The following is an 18,486-nucleotide window of genomic DNA, read 5'->3' as shown; positions in this document are numbered from 1 at the left end:
TATTTTCTGCACTGATTTATAAAACAAAATTAATGTGATTTTTTATTTACTTATATGGTAGATTAGAATGATTTTTAAAACACCAACTGTGCACCTTTTAAATGTACTCCACTTATGCATGGTGTATTTTTAATATACTGGTGAATTCTATTTGTTAATATTTTATGAAGAATATATGCCCATATAGATTTCCTTGTACTATCTGATTTTGGTAACTATTAGCTGAACAGGGTGTATTGAAAAATACTACTTTTCTATTTTCTGAAAGAACTGGTGTAGAAATGTTAATTTTTTGAAAGATTTCTTACAATTATCTAGTAAAACCATCTGAGCCAAAAGATTTAGGAGCAGGAGTTTGAATTAATTTTCCATAGTAATTATAGGGTCATCTTCCAATGGTTGTCATTAATGGGACAATCAGGTCTTTTGAAAAATGTTAAAATTACTTATCTTCCATTATCTCAAGTTTTAAATTAAGTATTATGTCCTAAAACTAATTATGATTGTATACCTTCTCAAACTACATATTCATAGAGATTCTGCTTATCCTTGAAGTTACAGCTACAGTTATATTGAATTTCTTTACACATGCTTCTCCCTAAGACACTCTACTAAAATGCTTAGTCATAAAGACTTATGCTTCAACTCAGTTCTGGAAAGAGTAGACTGAGATTAAGGAAACTGTCATCTTCCATTTTTAGACAGAAGCCTCTGATCTGAAGGGATCTCCTGCTTGTACTAGAGAGTAAGCCGATCAAATCTCATTTCTATTCTCTAACATGAAGCTGGTAACAGTGTTTACCCTTTCAGAGGTAGTGGGAGTTAATAGCAAAAATAAACTAGTGTACTACTCCTGCAGAGATTCTAAAATCTTCCAGTATCTTGTTTTCTTTCTATTAGAAGACATCATTCCCTGTGTGTCAGACATGAATTTTCTCTATCTCAAGTTTCTCTGTCCAAAACTATCTGTGAGAACTAAAAGTAGTCATTTGGACAATAGGTGTCAAACCTGAAGAGCTTCATTCCAGACCTATAGATGTGAAACCTTGAAGATGAAAGAAATCTTAAATTGGGTTCAAATTTTTATTAGTTTTTTGAGATAGGGCCTCTCTATGTAGCTGTTTGGTTTGGAACTAGCTAGGGAAACCCAGGCTGACCTTGAATGCAGAGATCTGCACACCTCTCTGCCTTTCAAGTATGGGGATTAAAAGTGTGGTGTAGCACCATACTAGGCTTAAAACTTACCTTACTAGGTGATGTCCAGATAGTAATAAGTGTGCCCCGGGTCAAAGAACTTAGTCAGGGTGTTGGTGATTTGGAAGCAAGGTTTTTTGTTTTTTTGTTTTTTTGAGATAGGATTTCTCTGTGTAGCCTGGGCTGTCCTGGAACTCACTCTGTAAACCAGCCTAGCCTTAAACTCACAAAGATCCACCTGCCTCTGATCACCCTGGAGGCATTCATCAGGATACAACTCTCTGTGCTATAGCTTGGACACACAACAGGTAATCAATAAATCTATTGGATTTGAGACTCAAAATGATTTTCTAACACAGTGAAGGAGAAACGGACATGATTTTTGGAATCAGACAAATTCTTCTGTGGAAGACCACTTCAGTCTTGTTAACTGAAAACTAGGGCTAATTATCACATGGTTAGGGAAATTAAATGATATACTAGGCAAACTAACGCAATACTACCAAACAATTAACAAATGGCTATAAGAGGTGGTAGAACAAGTTGTTAAGAATACAGCTTCTAGAACAAGGCTGGTCCCAAAACTTACATTTGTGATGCTTTTTTTTTTCCTTTTTGGTTTTTCGAGACAGGGTTTCTCTGTGGTTTTTGGAGCCTGTCCTGGATCTAGCTCTTGTAGACCAGGCTGGTCTCGAACTCACAGAGATCTGCCTGTCTCTGCCTCCCGAGTGCTGGGATTAAAGGTTTGCGCCACCACCACCCGGCTACATTTGTGATGCTTAAAAGTTACTTTGTTATTTTCTTCTTTTTGTTTTCTCTGTAGCTTTAGAGCCCACCTGCCTCTGCCTCCCAAGTGCTGGGATTAAAGTCATGTGCCACCACCTCTCAGCTTTTGTTATTTTCTTATTGAGGAAGTTGGTTCAGAGTGCTGATGTTCGTTTTTGTCAACTTGACAAAAAAACAAAAACAAAACTAGACATATCTGGGAAGAGGAAATCTCAAATGAGGAACTGTGTCCATTAGAATGGCCCATGGACAAACCTGTGGAGCATTTTCTTAATTAATGATTGATGTGGGAGGGCCCATCGTACAGTGGATGGTAACACCTCAATTCCTGCAGCATGTGGTCCTAACTTGTATTAAGACTGCAGGCTGAGCAAGCCATGAGGAGCAATTGTTGAGCAGTGTTCCTCCATGGCCTCTGCTTTATTCTGCCATAAGTTCCCTCTTTGACATCCCTCAGTGATGGACTATTACCTATACCTGTAAGCTGAAATAAACCCTTTATTTCTCAAGTTGTTTTGGTCATAGTCTTAATCACAGCAATAGGAGAACTAGGACAGAAATAGATACCAGGAGTGGCCTTGGAGCTAGCCAGAATTTATGAGACATGCTAATTATGCTGTGGATGACAGGCAGGAAAATGAAGTTGCACAAGCCCTTTGGGGCCCAGAAGATTGTGGCTGAATCACAGATGTGGAACACTGGACTACAAAATTTGATTTATACTGCTGGATGTTGGCTTTGCTTTTATTTTATAGTGTCTATTGTGGTTCTTCCCTCTCAGATTTTGATTTTACATGAGCCCAGATTTGAGAGACTATATTTTAAAGAGAACATGGACTTTTAAAGTGTTGAAAATTTAAAGATTATGGGATTTTTAAAGTTATACTTGGTTTTATATTATGATAAACATGAGATCTTGGGAATAAACAAAAGGGAATGTTATGGCTTAATAATGATATATTTGTGTATCAATCAGAAAAGAGGTCAATTATGCTGGTAGGTTTTTCATCAACTTGACAGAAGCCAGGGTCATCTGAGAACAGGGAACTTCAACTGATAAAAATCCTCCATCAGATTGGCCTGCATGTAAGTTTGCAGGGCATTTTCTTGATTAATAACTGATATGGGCAGTGCCATCCCTGGGCATGTGTCCCTGGGTTCTAGATGAAAGCAGGATGAGCAAGCCATGGAAAGCAAGCCAGTAAGCAGCATTCCTCAATGGCCTTTCCTTTAGTTCCTACCTCCAGGTTCCTACCCTGGCTTCCCTTAATAAGCCAAATAAACCCTTTCCTCTCCAAGTTCCTTTTGGAAACAGTTTCTACCACATCAACAGAAGGCAAACTGATACAGTATGTATGGAATAAGTCAATATACATAAAGCACTAAGAGTAATACTTGTTAGCTCTTATGATTATATTCCTCCATTTGCACTTAAGCACAGTAATCAATCAAGATTATTTATATCACAAGTGCTGGGGAGGTATCAGAGAAAACATTTCCAGTCACAGAAATAAGAGCATAGCTGTAACCAGTGAAAAAATAGACCATGAAATAATAGAGTAGGGGTTACCTTGTTCTCATAACTGATCAACATGCTGAGAATAAGACTATTGAAAGCTGAACCTAAATAGGACATCTATATGCCTAAGGGTATATAAATGGACATTTATAAGATGAAGGGAATAATATGGAAGAGGGGAGGAAGGAATTCATATGACCTGGAGGAAGCAGTGAATTGTTGTGGAATAGTTCCTAACAGATATGACATAGCTGTGGCACTTGAACTCTCAGCAGCTGTTTATCAAGCAGAAGACCTGCAAAGGATTGGGCTTGTCAGCATTCTGTCATGGAGAAGGGAGGGGACCACAAGGACCCATCCATCACTAAGGATTTGAATGCAGTTGACAGTTGTTGGGGAGAAAGAGATACTTTCTTAACTGGTAAGGTACTCATGTTCTAGTAAATAATCTCCCTCCCATGCTTCTGTAAGCAGTCCTGGTTAAAATCAGTGGCCAACAAAGAAAGAAAAAGACATGATAATGGAAGAGAAGATTGGAAAGAAGGAGATTAGCAGGAATGGCAAGGGAGTAATAAAGAGTTATGGGGGGGGAATAAATATGATCAAAGTATATTATATACATGTATGAGAATGTCATAAAATACAGTATCATATATAATTAGTATATGCTAATAAAAAGTAGCTCATGAAAACTATCGAAATCTTTCTCATTGAACTTCTCAGGACCACTGAAATGTTGTGCCTTTTATTTTCTGCTTATTTTGCTTTTAATTATGCATTTTTTATGTTTAAACTGTGTCCTTGAGATCAGGATCTTGCCAAATTCTTATCTCAGGTATAATGTTGGGTACCAGGAAAATGCCCACTAATAAGTTGCTGAATGAATGAGAGACAAAAGGAAAGTAACTTCCTGAACCCCATATCTTAACCACCACCACCTCCACCAATAATAACATCAAGCAACAAAACTGCCAAGATAAATCACTTTTATCTCTACAGGAAAGGGAAATCTAAAAAATATATAAATTACATTAGTAACACAACATAAGAAAAAACAAGGGGAACAAACAACAGAGAAATCTGGATGATGCTACTCTAACCTATTTATAAAAAGGCCCTGCATCAGAAATCACAATCCTACCCACTTCTAAAAATATATTTAGACATGTACAGAAGCGGTGGGTTTGTTTTTAAATTGTTTGCTTTTTTGTAAAAATATATTAAAGGTGAATAGAAATCCGCTTCTTTCTGCCCTCCTATCCTACCCCAGCTCTCTGCTGGGATTGCAGATCAGAGGTAACTATCACACCATGTTCTAAACCTTGGTTATTTCCAACTCCTCTCCACCTCACTTCACTTAGAACCTGAAACATAAAAACAAAACAAAACAACAACAACAATAACAACAACAAAAACACACTAGCTTCTTTGGAAAAGCATAACTCTGAGGGTAAACTTGCTTTTCATTGGAAACAATACAAAACAACAGGAGACTCTGAGAACCCAACTAAACTAAACAAACCCCATCAGAGGCTGGGTTTCAGCTCCACAGAACCTTCTAACAAAGAAACAGGGAAAAGAGGCCTGGAATGGGTGGGGAGAGGGTGCTAGCAATTAGCTGCCTTTGAAAGATCAAGAGGGAGTTTTAATGGGTGAAAGGGCTAGGGACCTGTTTTTGGTGACAACAGTCAGCCTTTAGTCAGGAAGTTGCCCACATAGGGTCAGAGGCTTCTCCTGCTTCCCTCTTAATTCCCCACTACTGCCTTGAAATCTCCAAGACAAGCAAAGCTGAGTAGAAAGGAGGGGAGTAGGGACCTCACTGCTAAGGGGGAGGTAGCCAGGCCTTTTGCCTTTGGTGTGACTAAAGGAGGACTGCTTGGCCCCTGGAGTCCCCAAGGTAGAAAAAGCAAATATGCTAAAGTACCCCTGATTCCATGAAGGATGAGGGGGTGGATCTACAGAAAAAAGAAAGAAGTACAAACATAAAGATAACATAGAGGCCTCACATATTCCCTGTGGTCTGTATCATAGCTGTTAAATTCCCCAGAAGCACTAGGCAAGCTGGGGTGAGGACAAGTGGAAGGTAGAGGACACTCCCACTTGGGCAGTGCCAAAAAGGGTTGTTCGGAGGGGGCAGTCTCCATCAAGTCCAGATTGCCAGTAAGGCAAGACAAACGGGAGGTGGGGGCACTGTCTGGAAAATGGTGACTATCGCAAAGGAGAAAAAAAGTGGATCAGAAGATCTGCTACTTCACAGATGGGCATCGTTTCTAAATTCAGACTTGAATAGCCTACTTGCACTATGCTGTGGTCTGCAAAAGTAAAGGTCTGCGGGTCAAGATTTGAGTCCTGAAGTCTTCTTCAGACTAAACCTCAGATGGAGAAAGAAGCATGGAGATTCCTGATAAATGACCCTGCAGGGTTAGGTTGTTTCACCATACCCTCTCCAGAAGGTTCAGGCTGTGCTTTGTGGTATAGGTGGCAGGAGCAGGCTACAGAGCCAGAGTTATCAATATGACAGGTACTTTGGATTTCTAGGAATTGGGTTTGTACCTGCTGGAACCCAGTTATAGCTATGGGGATAATGTTCTACAGGCCCTCAAAATATAGGCAAATTCCTGAAGATCATCATGGGGTTTCATGTGCAATCAGACAAAAGTAGTCTCTTCTGGTGAGCTAGGCAACAGTCACGATCAAAGGCTTGGGCATCTGTCTTCTTCCTCATCTTGAAAAGTAACAGGAATCTCCTTTTTTTCCCCAAAGACTGATAAAGTCAGCTTTTCTAGGCCAGATCTGGAGATGGCCCATAATAGGGCAATAAAGGTCCTCTCCATTTTCCTCATGAAAAGAGGCAAAAGGAGATAAAGACCACAACCTTCTTTCAGAAACAAGACTGAAGGTAGGGCATACCTACTGGATTGGGAGGAAGGGGTAGGAAAAAATGGGTGGAGGTGGGCGGGCTTAGAGACAGGGCTGGAGTTGGAGCAAATGTTGAGCATTTCATGGCAGGGAAACTGAAGGGCCCAGACTTCCTTTATGCTGCTCCTCATCATACATTCCAATTCCAATAGGAAGGGAAATTATGTGGGAGGAGCAGGAAAAGATTCTTGTCAGTTAGAAACCTCTCCCATTTACTTGCTGCTATTCATGGGTATGGAAAAGGAAGGCAGGATACTCATAGCAGAAGTGAGAAAGGAAGTTGGGGATAGTCCATGCCTTTGGTCAGTCCCAATGAAGCAGGACAATGCACCTTGTCCGGGGCTCATAGGATCCAGAAGTGCCCCGAGTTGACAACGAAGAAGGCAATGGGGGTGAAAGGGGTGAAGTAGGACACGACGGGGCTTGGCTCACAGAAGTAACTTGCCGTTTCTGTGGATTTTCAGGATGCGGCCGAGTCTCTGCTTTGCTGTGGCCAGGCCCTTTTTAGGACGCTTTCCTGTAAAGGAGGGGCAAAGTACACAGAAGCTTTATGAGCAACTTTAGCACAAACTGTTCTTGCATCATCCCCTTATTTGTTTCTCTCAACAAAGGTTCTTCATCCTTATGCCATATTGGTCAAGGAGTCCTCCTTAACTCTTTCTATTCAATGCCATATGCTTGGTTCTTTTTTGGATCGCTGCAGCAGCCATAAACACTATAGTTCTAGTTTTCTGCCCCCCCCCCCCACTGACTCTGAGTTTAAATCATTTTCTTTAGAAAATTCTGTAAGGATGTCAATGTGCTTCCATGTCATTCACATTATCCTAACCACCAGGATTAGTAACTACAGTTCAGTGTTCCTGAAGGTTCCATCCTCAGGGTCTTCTTTCATTAGAAACTCCCATTCGAGTCACTCATAAATATCATAGAAAACTTAGTATCCTGGAACTACATCCATATTCTTGGGATTGGGCTCTGGCCAATGAAAGGAAAAGAAGGGTTTGAATTCTCTCTCATGCCTCTGTCTCTCCACATCAAATCATTTCTTATATCTTATCATCTCTCTCATTACTCTGATCTGAGGTCCTATGTTTGTGTTTCTCCATTCTTTCCTGAATCTATGGATGTACAGACTACCTACTTCCAATCCAACCTCCACTATGGTCACCTCTCCATGACCTATTAAACTTAAATATAAGCACCTGAAGTTTGGCTTTCAGTGGTCCTTCCTGATTTAGAACAGGGAGTTTTAAGATTGCTCATTTTAATCCCCATTTGGGTCATGTACCTTGTCCTGCCTGATTGCTCTGGGAGCCAACTGAAGGACGCCTCTGGGTCAGGAAGACTCCAGGGGCCATGGGTGTGGTGCTTCGATTTGCCTGAGCCATGCCAAAGGCGTTGGGGCGAGCAGTGTACTCATGGTCAGCAAGACTTCCTGACAGAGCCTCTTGTTTAGGCTCAGGAGGTGGCTGGGGTGAGGAGGTGAGAGGTTGGGGCATAGTAGCCAGGGTGGGTGCAGACACTGTCACAACAACATTGGAATCTTGAGGGCGAGGCTGCTCTGCCTCCTTCATCAAAGGCTTCTTCTTGATAGATTTCTTCTTTTGGGCCTTTTGCAGCTCCTGAAATACAAGCCAAGTCAGAGGGGAGATTAAAGAGTGAAGAAAACAAAAAGAAAAATTTCTCAGAAAGTAAGGAGACAATGGTCAATAAGTTTCTGCATCCTGCCACTTCTTCCTCATTCCTTCTAAATCTATCTTGTATGGACCTGCAACAAAAGCGCTTCTAGGATCTACAGTGATTTTCTTGGCATCATCTATCCTTAACTCATCACTACCACTTAATACTACAATGGAAAGAAAATCTGTAAATGATTTTAAAGACTTGGGTTTTGGTGAGCTCTGGGTATTACTAATAACTAAATTTATACTAGCACTTTGGATACTTTGTTTACTTTATATTCTTATTTAATTCTCTTAACAGTCTTCATTTTACAAACAACAAAACAGAAGTGCAAGGACATTAAGTAAGTTAAGCCCAAACCCTCATAGAAAAGTAGTTAGCTCAAAATGAACTGAGAGTAAAGTGTTAGCTTTGGGATAAGGCAAACCTGAGTAAACCCAGACTTCTATTTTCTAAATTGGATGACTTTGATTAAAGTTACTAACCTTTCTGAATATCAGCTGCCTTGTGTGCTTTTTTTCAGAGTTGTTAGAAAGCTTACATAATGACAAAAATATTTAATACATGAAAGGAACTCAGCAAGGAATTAATTATTATTCTCTATTTCTTATAATATCTTTTTTTCCTTTTGCCGATCTTTTTCTTTGAACAGAGGACTTGACAATCTTTTAAGTCACTGAATCCAAATAACTCAATTTGGATGAAATAAATAAACATGAAGTTGTGCCACTTCTTCCATATCTTGTATTTCATCCACTTATTGCTCTATGGATCTACTATCCACTGTGTAGTAGATATCTGGATAATGGGCATGTGGAGTCCTGAGAACCTGGAAGATGAGGCTGAGAACATGTGAATGAATTTACTTTCTGACATACTACTCAGCCACACATACCAATTCTATGAATATATTTCTTAGCTTTCTCTTGGCAACAAAAGCCTAGACCTGCCTTCAGAAGATTTGCTATGCTATGGTTACCAGAGAAACTTCTAGAGCATGAGACTAATGATATTAGTCATTGTTCTCTGACATGACATTGTCAGTGTTATGTCAGGCACTGTTCCTTAATTACTCAATACTTTTAAGGATGAGAAGAATTATACTCCCATTCTAAGGATAAAGAAACTAGGGCAAAAAGGCTTGGTTATTTTCCTTTTGTTTATGTACATTTGTGTTTTGCCTGCATGTATGTGTGTGTGAGTGTGCCAATTCCTCTAGAACTACAGTTACAGATGGTTGTGAGCCACCATCTGAGTGCTGGGAATTGAACCCAGGTCCTCTGGAAAAGCAGTCAGTGCTTTTAACTACTGAACCATCTCTCCAGTCCTAAGTTATTTTTCCTAAAATTGCAGATCCAATTAAGTTTTCAAGTTGAGATTCAGAATTTGCTCTGTTCAGCCACACCCTTACCAGAAATCTCTTTTCTCACCCATATTAAGAATGAATTCTGGTGGCACATGCCTTTAATCCCAGCAGGCAGATGTCTGTGAGTTCAAGGCCAGCCTGGTCTATATAGAGTTCCAGGACAGCTGGGAATGTTACATAAAGAAACCCTATCTTGAAAAACTAAAAAGAATTCTGTTCACTTGTTCTCTGGTCTGACTCCATAAATTATGTCTTCATATCTAAATTACTTTGCTTAAATTTTCCCACTATTGCTGCTATCCTCTTTTGCATGTAAGTGGCAAGTGGACTACCTTATTATGATAGCAGCATTTTCACGTTGCCAAGTTCTTTGTTGAAAAATCTACTATCAAGGTCCCCACCAAATTAAAACTTTTTGCCTGATTGATATTCATGGTATTTCACTATGTGGCTACTTACACATAGCCAACCCATAATGATTAAAGATTGAAGGCAAACATGCCATTCTTAATTAATATCAAGTGTCATTCTAAGGAGGACAGGCAGACATACATACGCATACATACATACACAGATACATACCCTCACTTAATCCTAAACAAAGCTCATGAAACAGTTGAGACAAAAAGAAATTAACTTGTCCAAGTAGTAAAGCTAGGACAGCTGTTCCAAAATCTGTTATTTTTTTACATTTGTTTGTGTATGTTTGTGCATGCACATGCACACATGTGTGGTGCCATGACACAAGTGTTAAGGTCAGAGGACAACTTTCAGGAATACGTTCTCTTTTTGTACCCTGAGTGTCCTGGAATCAAATTTAGGTCATCATGCTTGGTGGCAAGTACCTTTACTCACAGATACATCTTTCAGGTCCCAGAATCCACTTCTTAACTATTACTTATTATACTCATCTCCCAACATGAAGTCGCCAATTCAGAAAAGTCCCCTCCCCAGTCACTCCAACACTGATTTATCATGTGTGGTTATTAAAACAAAAAACTTAAATTAAATGCATCCCTACTTTTAATATTTAAGGACGTAAAATATCCCTATGATTATAAGTACCATGAGATAATGCTATACAAAGTACAGATGAAGATCAAAGAAATAAAGTAGTGGTAAGTGATGTGAATAGGCAGAGGAAATGCTTTATGCTACCCCATAAACTTAGGCTAAGCATGAGGTAATCTGGTATGAGGGATAAATCATGAACACTGTAGTGGAGTACAGTTGACAAAGGATGTATACTTTATGGCACCCAGAAGATTAGAGAAAAGTCACTATGAAACAAAGATAACTTTATGTGATATATCAAGAAGCAATATTTCCCGGGAATGCTTCCCTGTCACCCCCCAAACAACCCGAAAAACCAAAAAAATTCAACCTCTAATACCACCCCCAACTTTAAAGCCTCGTCTTTGAAGTAATTCCATCAACCAAAATAGTAGTTACTCCTTAGAAATCACTAGGAGTAGCGTCACACTTTCATCTGTTTGTTTAACACAATAGAAAGCCTTTATTTATAAGTTACATCTTATGTGGTACTGATAAATGACAGGGGGAAATTTTAGTCAAAGAGCCATTTGTCCTGCTTGATCTCTGCTGGCTCCCAATTAACAGTCTTTAAGGCATTTTCAGAAATATTATATATCAGAATATCATATAAAACAATTCTTAAATTTCACTTATATAGGATATAATTACTTAAATATATAAGCATTTAACTATTACACTTTACTGAAAAGTCAAGTAGCATGAAATCTGAAGTTATAGGATATGAGTTTGAATCTTGTCTCCTCCATTTACTGGCTGTCTTATCCTGGACTAGTCACTTAAAGTGAGCCTCATATTCGTCACCTGTAAAATGATGAAAATATCATCTATTGAACAAGACTCTTGGGCATATTATATAGACATTGTACATAGGTACACTTAACATTAAGCAGATGCTCAATAGTGCTCTAAGCAATAGGATATGGCATGAAGAACTATGTGGATACTGCTAAAGAAGCAAAAACTTCACCTCCAAATACTCTTAGGGTTTCTGAGCATACTACACGCTAAAGCACATTGTAAACTAAATGTTATGAAGTAAAATTGATTCAGTAAAGGTGACCTTTTAGTATGAAAAATGGTGACTGTTGTTCTCTTGAGAAGCAGGGGGTGAGGATCCTGGTAATCATGTTTGATAAAGGGTATAAGAAAAAACTCTTTATAAAGGGCCAAATTTCAATAATGGTGGATGACTCAAAACTTAAGTGTACTCAACTGAGTCACTTCCTCAGGACTAAATCTAAAGGCAAATGACAGATCTAGTCTTTTCCAGCTGAGGATTTTTTTCCAATATATATTTTTAGTGGTTATTTTACACATGTATGCAATGTATTTTGATCATATTAACCCCTAACTCCCCTACCTCCAAAGCCTCTCAGATTCTCCCCAATCATGTTTCCCTCCCAACTTCATATTATTTTCATTTTTTAAATAACCTACTCAGTCAAATTAATGCTGTCCATTATACATAGGTATGGGGTCTTCTATGGGGCATAGGTAGCCTACCAGGGACCATACCTGTATAGAAAACTGACTCTCCCTCCTCCTCTATCTGCAGGGTTTTATATACTTAGAAGGGTAAGTGATACCAACAAGCATACTTTTCTGGCCCCTTTTTCATCCTTAATCATGTCAACTATGTAACCTACGAAAGTAGCTTGTCATAGAGCTGGGATGTAAAGGATATAAGAGAGTCTGGGATACTGCCAGAAATAAAGATCAAAGGTTATCCATAACAGCAGGATCGTACCAGCCTAAAGGTCAGAATTTTGAGGCTTTAAATCATCAGTAGCAAGGCCACGGGTTGGGTATCAACACTTACCTGCTGGGCAAGCTTTGCAGCTGCTGCAGCCAAACCTGTCTCAATGGAGGCAACCCGGGTCCCCTCACGAACTGGACGGTCCTGCTTGGGCAGAGTTGGAGTCACACGGGCTGCAAGGGAAAAAGGATGCTTATCTACTTGCTAATTATATTCTCTAACTTTTGACTACCCAAAAGGTGGTTGTATTGGTCTTCCTGCTTCTAGCTTTTCACAAAACCCTATTTAATGACCAAAGCATACATAAATACAAATTACCTTCCTCAAACAGGCATTTAAAGTTGTTTATGTGCTTTTATGTCCTTGTTTTTTCTGGAGTACCTACTTTCCCAACCTAGTTTCTGCACCTACTGCTATGGTTTGAATGCCTCCTTCAAACTCATGTAGAAACTTAATAATCATTTTAACAGTTTAGAAGGGAGAATCTTTAAAGAGGCAATTAGGTCATGATGTCAATGTTCTCCTCAATGGTATAAAGCTATTACTCTATGAATGGGTTAGGTATTAAAAGGGGTGAATTTCAACTCTTTCTTCCTCTACCCTCTTACCACATGGTACCTTCCACTTACGGGGCAATTTAGTATGAAGGCCTAAACCATGTCAGCATCATACCTGTAGACTTTCCAGCCTCCAGAACCATGAGAAAAATAAAGTTTTTATTTAAAATTTACCTAGTTGTGATTTGTTATAGCAGCAGAAAACAGACTAAACACCTTATTTTCTGTTACTCCAGACATATGGCTTCCTTATTACATACCCAGAGAATAACATTGCATTATCTTTCCCTCCATACTCATACTTGCCATCTGAACTGCCTAAAGAATGCCTTTTCCTTTTGCCTTTAAAAAATATACCAATCCTTCAAAAGTATGCTAGTAATATCTTATACAAAATGGTTGGGACCTCCCTGGTCCCAGTGCTCTTTTCTCTCTCTCTGAGTTTATAATCTGCACAAGTGACTTGATAACGTAATACTATTGAAGATTATTATTTTATATATATATATATATACATATATACCAACCAATGAGTTCCTAAAGATCATGTCATAACTTTTTTTATAGTACCTTAATAATACTGAATTAAAAACAACTGTTACTGTTTATCCTTTTCAATAAGCACATTCTAGGAGAAACAAATATCCTCAGGTGAAGAAAGTTTTTCTTTACAACCAAATCCCAGCTGGGACTGAGGAGATAGCTCAGTAAAGTGCACATAAGTTAAAAAACAAACAAACAGGGCTGGAGAGATGGCTCTGAGGTTAAGAGCACCAACTGCTCTCCCAGAGGTCCTGAGTTCAATTCCCAGCAACCACATGGTGGCTCACAGCCATCTATAATGAGACCTGGTGCTCTCTTCTGGCCTGCAAGCATACATGGAAGGAATGTTCTATACATAATAAATAAATAAATCTTTAAAAAAAAACAACAAACGAACAAATAGGAAAAACAAGCATTGATGATGGATACTTGTAAGCCCAGTGCTGGGGAGGCAGAATCAGGAAGATTTAATCAGCAAGCCCCAGGTACTAGTGAGAGATCCTATCTAAAAAAAAATGACCAGTCACATGGCTCTGCAGGTAAAAGCACTTGCAGCACAAGCTTGATAACTTGAGTTCAATCCCTAGAACCCACATAAAGGTGTAAGGAGAGAACCAACTCTACGAAGTTCTCCTCTTGATGGGGGAGTGTCATATATCAATCTGTTGATTTCATTGATTAAGCAATAAAGAAACTGCTAGGCCCATTTGATAGGCCCACCCTTAGGTGGGTGGAGTAAACAGAACAGAAGGCTGGGAGAAAGAAGCTGAGTCAGTGAGTCGCCATGACTCTCACACTCCAGACAGATGCAGGTTAAGATCATTCCTGGTAAGCCAGCTCGTGGGATACATACATTATTAGAAATGGGCTAGTCCAGGTGCGAGAGTTAGCCGAGAAAAGGCTAGATATAATGGGCCAAGCGGTGTTTAAAAGAATACAGTTTCCGTGTAATTATTCCGGGCATAAGCTAGCCGGGTGGCGGGACACAGCCCATCCCCGCCGCTCCTAACACAACATCCTCTGAGTTCTACATGCATTACATGTACATTCATAAAATAAAATTACAAAAGAAAAAAAACCCAAGAGTGCTCAATAGGTAAAGCACATGTCCTGCAAGTGTGAAGACCTGAGTTCATATTCTGAGAACCCACATAGGGTCAGAGGCATTAATTAGCATTTGTGATTTCAGTGCTCTTAGAGCAAGATAGGAATCAGAGATGAGAAACCCTGGAAGAGGATAGGTCAACTATTCCAGGTATGCAGCAGCAAACAACAAGAGATCGTGCCTCTCACAAGGTAGAAAGCAATGACAGACATAGTTCAGTATGAATGAGCAAGTGCCTCCCTAGCACTGGGATTACAAGTATGCATCATCAACGCTTGTTTCTTTTCTTTTTTTGTTAAATTTATGTGGGTGCTAGTTGTTGAGTTCTGGTCCTCATGCTTGCACAAACACTTTACTGAGCCATCTCCTCATTCATGCTGAAATCCTTTGCTGTTCACACTCGTGTTGTGCATGTATACCATGGCACAACTGTGCAGGTCAGAGGACAACATGTGGGAGTCAGTTCTTTCCTTCCAACATGTGAGTCCTGAAGAACAAACTCAGGTTATTATGTGTGGTGGCAAGTACCTTTACCGACTGGGTCATCTCAAATGTCACTATAACATACTTTTGAAAGGTAAGCATGTTTTGAATAGTCAGACGAAAGGAAACAACCACTAAAACATGTATATCCAAACAAACATAAACATAGAGGCAGGCAGGCAGACAGACAGACACATACACATACAAGAATGCAAGCTTACAAATGTAGGAGTGACAGAATTAAAAAAAATCCTAAATTTAGCCGGGCGGTGGTGGCGCACGCCTTTAATCCCAGCACTCGGGAGGCAGAGGCAGGCGGATCTCTGTGAGTTCGAGACCAGCCTGGTCTACAAGAGCTAGTTCCAGGACAGGCTCCAAAACCACAGAAAAACCCTGTCTCGAAAAACCAAAAAAAAAAAAAAATCCTAAATTTGCAAATCTTAATGAAACACTGGTTCTAGAAAATTGGATATTCACACAGTACCTCAGTATTACTTTAAGGGTATATGCTAGTCTTCGAATGAAAACTAGACCAGGCATTGATGGTGCATGCCTTTAATCCCAGCACTCAGGAGGCAGGCGGATTTCTGTGAGTTCAAGGCCAGCCTGGTCTACAGAGCAAGTTCCAGGACAGGCTCCAAAGCTACAGAGAAACCCTGTCTCGAAAAACCACCCCCTAACACAAAAAAAACGGATGAAAATTATAATATGGGTGTGTTGGCACATGCGTTTAATCCCAGCACTCGGGAGACAGAATCTAGTGAGTACTCTGTGAGTTCAAGGCTAGCCTGGTCTACAAAGCGAGTTCCAGGACAGCCAGGACTATTACACAGAGAAACCCTGTCTTGAAAAACAAACAAAAGAAAAAAAGAGAAAGAAAATTATATACTTCTGAAATTGAGATAGCACCAACATATGTAGGTAGTATTCAAAGTATGAACTTTTGGGATTTTTTTTTAAGAGTTTCACTGTGTAGCCCTGGAAATTGCTATGTAGATCAGGCAGGCTGTTTTCAAATTCACAAAAAGCTACCTGCCTCTCCGTGTAGATATTAAAGGCAAAATCCACCACACCTAGCTACAAGTATGAAATTTCATGTCATTAGTAACAATTACAGAGAAACAAATGCAATCATGTGGAAGCAGGCAATTTGCAGCATTATTTGAGTTAAGAAATTAAAAGCAAGCAAACTATTCAAAGTGTTTTGAGAGTTGAGTGAAAGACAAGGATAGAAAATTTAAATGATACCATAAGAAAAAAATAATATTTTATATAATTAACTCAGTTTCTCAAAAAGTGGCAATGTCACATGAAAGCAAACAGACAAATCTAGATGATTATATTGGCTATAGAACAATTATATCTGCTTCTATAATAAAACTAACAAAACCAAAAGGAACTGTTCTAGATTAAGAGTCATTTAAAAGGTATGACAGTCAAATGCTATATGGAGTTTGTTTAGAATCCATTTTAAGTAAATCCATTAAATAAACAATGTCTTGACCAAACGACATTGGCATTTTTTATGTGATTAGAATTAGATACCATCATGTAATTAATGAATAATTATTAATTTTTTCCAGGACAGGCTCCAAAACCACAGAGAAACCCTGTCTCGAAAAAACCAAAAAAAAAATCATTAATTTTACTATGTATAGCAGGACTATGATTATGTGAGAAAAGCATAGGGAGAAATGACATAATAGTTGGGGTTAGTTACTAGCATTATAAAAGATAATTTTTGAATAAACCACATTCACTTTGGTAAACAGGTTATGCAGGAGATTGAAACTAATTCTTTAAGGATGATATTTTGTCTGTTTAAAACATGATCTAAAGCAAATCCAGCAAAAAATACTAACATATAACTGTGTATCACATATATTTGGGCATCTTAAATTATCCTCTACAGTCCAGTCACTACAAGGCCCTGGGTTTGGGTCCCCCAATACCTCCTAAAACCAGGTGTGGTTGGGTCCCAGCACTCAGAGGTAGAAACAGGAAGATTAGAAGTTCAAAGTCATCTATGGCTATAAAATTAGTTCACATCTAGCCCAGGAAACACGATGCTCAAAAAAAAAATCACAGATCTTTTGAAACAAGTGTTTCTATCTCCAGGATTCTGCCAGACCCCTCCCCTCACCACACCCAACCTTTCCCCCTAGCCAGTTCGTATACATAAAAATGTATAAGCCCAGTAAGTCTGTCTGACCCTTCCTCTCTAACCAACCAGATCTAGCCTGTTTCCAACATTCTGGTCTCCAGCTTAGTCTGACCACCTCAGCCTGTGTCACTACCATTCTCTAGGCTTCTATCAAGACCTGCCCTGCCTTCCACTGACACACAGGCTCCTCCCATGCAACATCCAACCTCTCAGATGTACCTTCATACTCTAGGCTTGGACTAGGACACATCCTAAACACCAGTGCAGTCTTCTCTGTCTAACTGACTTCATTCCACTTAAGCCATTCCCAACATCTAGGTATAACTAGCCTACATATCCTATCTTCTACTCCAATATGGTATGCTGGGGTCCACACGGTCTGCATTTTTTTTTTCTGAGCACAAACCCTGACCCAGATGTGGCCCTCTGACTGCAGAAAATTGCATAGGAGGAATGTCCTCTGTGGCAAACCAAGGCTACAAGGGCAGGAAAGTTTGGAAGGAAGAACTCAGATAAGAAGGGCAAAGATACTGTTCACACAAGCTCTGCTTGCAATGCTATCTCTAGTAGCTAGCTAAACAGTATGTATAAGCAGTGGGAAAAATAAAAATTTCTCATTCTTGAAGTGAACCTCTGTCTATAATTACCCTATTTTTAAGATCCCTGTGATACCTATGGCTGTACTAGTCAAGGCATTAGTCTGTCCATATCAGACACAGAACAAAAGAAGTTTTTATGTTCAAATCAAAAAATACAAACACTATGAAATATCATGCCCAGGGGCTGGAGAGATGGCTCAGAGGTTAAAAGCACTGACTGTTCTTCCAGAGGTCCTGAGTTCAATTCCCAGCAACCACATGGTGGCTTACTGTAATGAGATCTGGTGCCCTCTTCTGGTCTATAGGCACACATGCAGACAGAACACTGTATACATAATAAATAAATAAATCTTGAAAAAAAAGAGAAATATCATGCCCAGATCTCCCCTTGAAAATGTACCAGTCCTGTAGAAATGTTTGCCAATTAGACTACCTATAAGAATCACAGGATACAATTTAAAAGAACCATAAACTTCATCAAAGAATTCTAGGAGTTTAAAGAAGATACAAAGAAACAGCTTAATGAAAGTAAGGAGAAATAAAAGCCTGAGTGATGCCCAAGAAAAAACAAATATAAAGCTGATGGAAAAGGTAAAGACAACCTAGGACTTGAGAAAGGAATTCAACTGAGAGATATAAACATTGAAGAGGACTCAAGTTAAAATGAAGGAATTGGAAAACCCAATTGCCCAACTAGAAAATTCAAATGAAAGTCTTACAAGTAGGAAGAATCAAATACAAAGTATATCAAAGAAG

General features: G+C 39.2%; 1 protein-coding gene across 1 annotated transcript in view; it reads right to left on the bottom strand.

Moving 5' to 3' along the window:
* Window positions 1-6,242: 6,242 nt before the first annotated feature.
* Window positions 6,243-18,486, bottom strand: part of LOC121443097 (histone lysine demethylase PHF8-like) — a 107,417-nt gene continuing 95,173 nt past the window's right edge. The window contains exons 20-22 of the mRNA XM_041644783.1: window positions 12,343-12,452; window positions 7,707-8,040; window positions 6,243-6,935 (exon numbers count right to left, since the gene is read on the bottom strand). Coding sequence (XP_041500717.1) covers window positions 6,847-6,935; window positions 7,707-8,040; window positions 12,343-12,452 — 533 coding nt within the window. The 3' untranslated portion in view covers window positions 6,243-6,846. The remainder of the gene's footprint in view (window positions 6,936-7,706; window positions 8,041-12,342; window positions 12,453-18,486) is intronic.

This window comes from Microtus oregoni, unplaced genomic scaffold (genome assembly GCF_018167655.1).
Source record: "Microtus oregoni isolate MIOR12 unplaced genomic scaffold, Mior012 000099F_ref0000060, whole genome shotgun sequence".
Lineage (NCBI taxonomy): Eukaryota > Metazoa > Chordata > Mammalia > Rodentia > Cricetidae > Microtus > Microtus oregoni.
The sequence above is the reverse complement of the archived record's forward strand: the minus strand, read 5'-3'. Positions and strand labels throughout refer to the sequence as shown.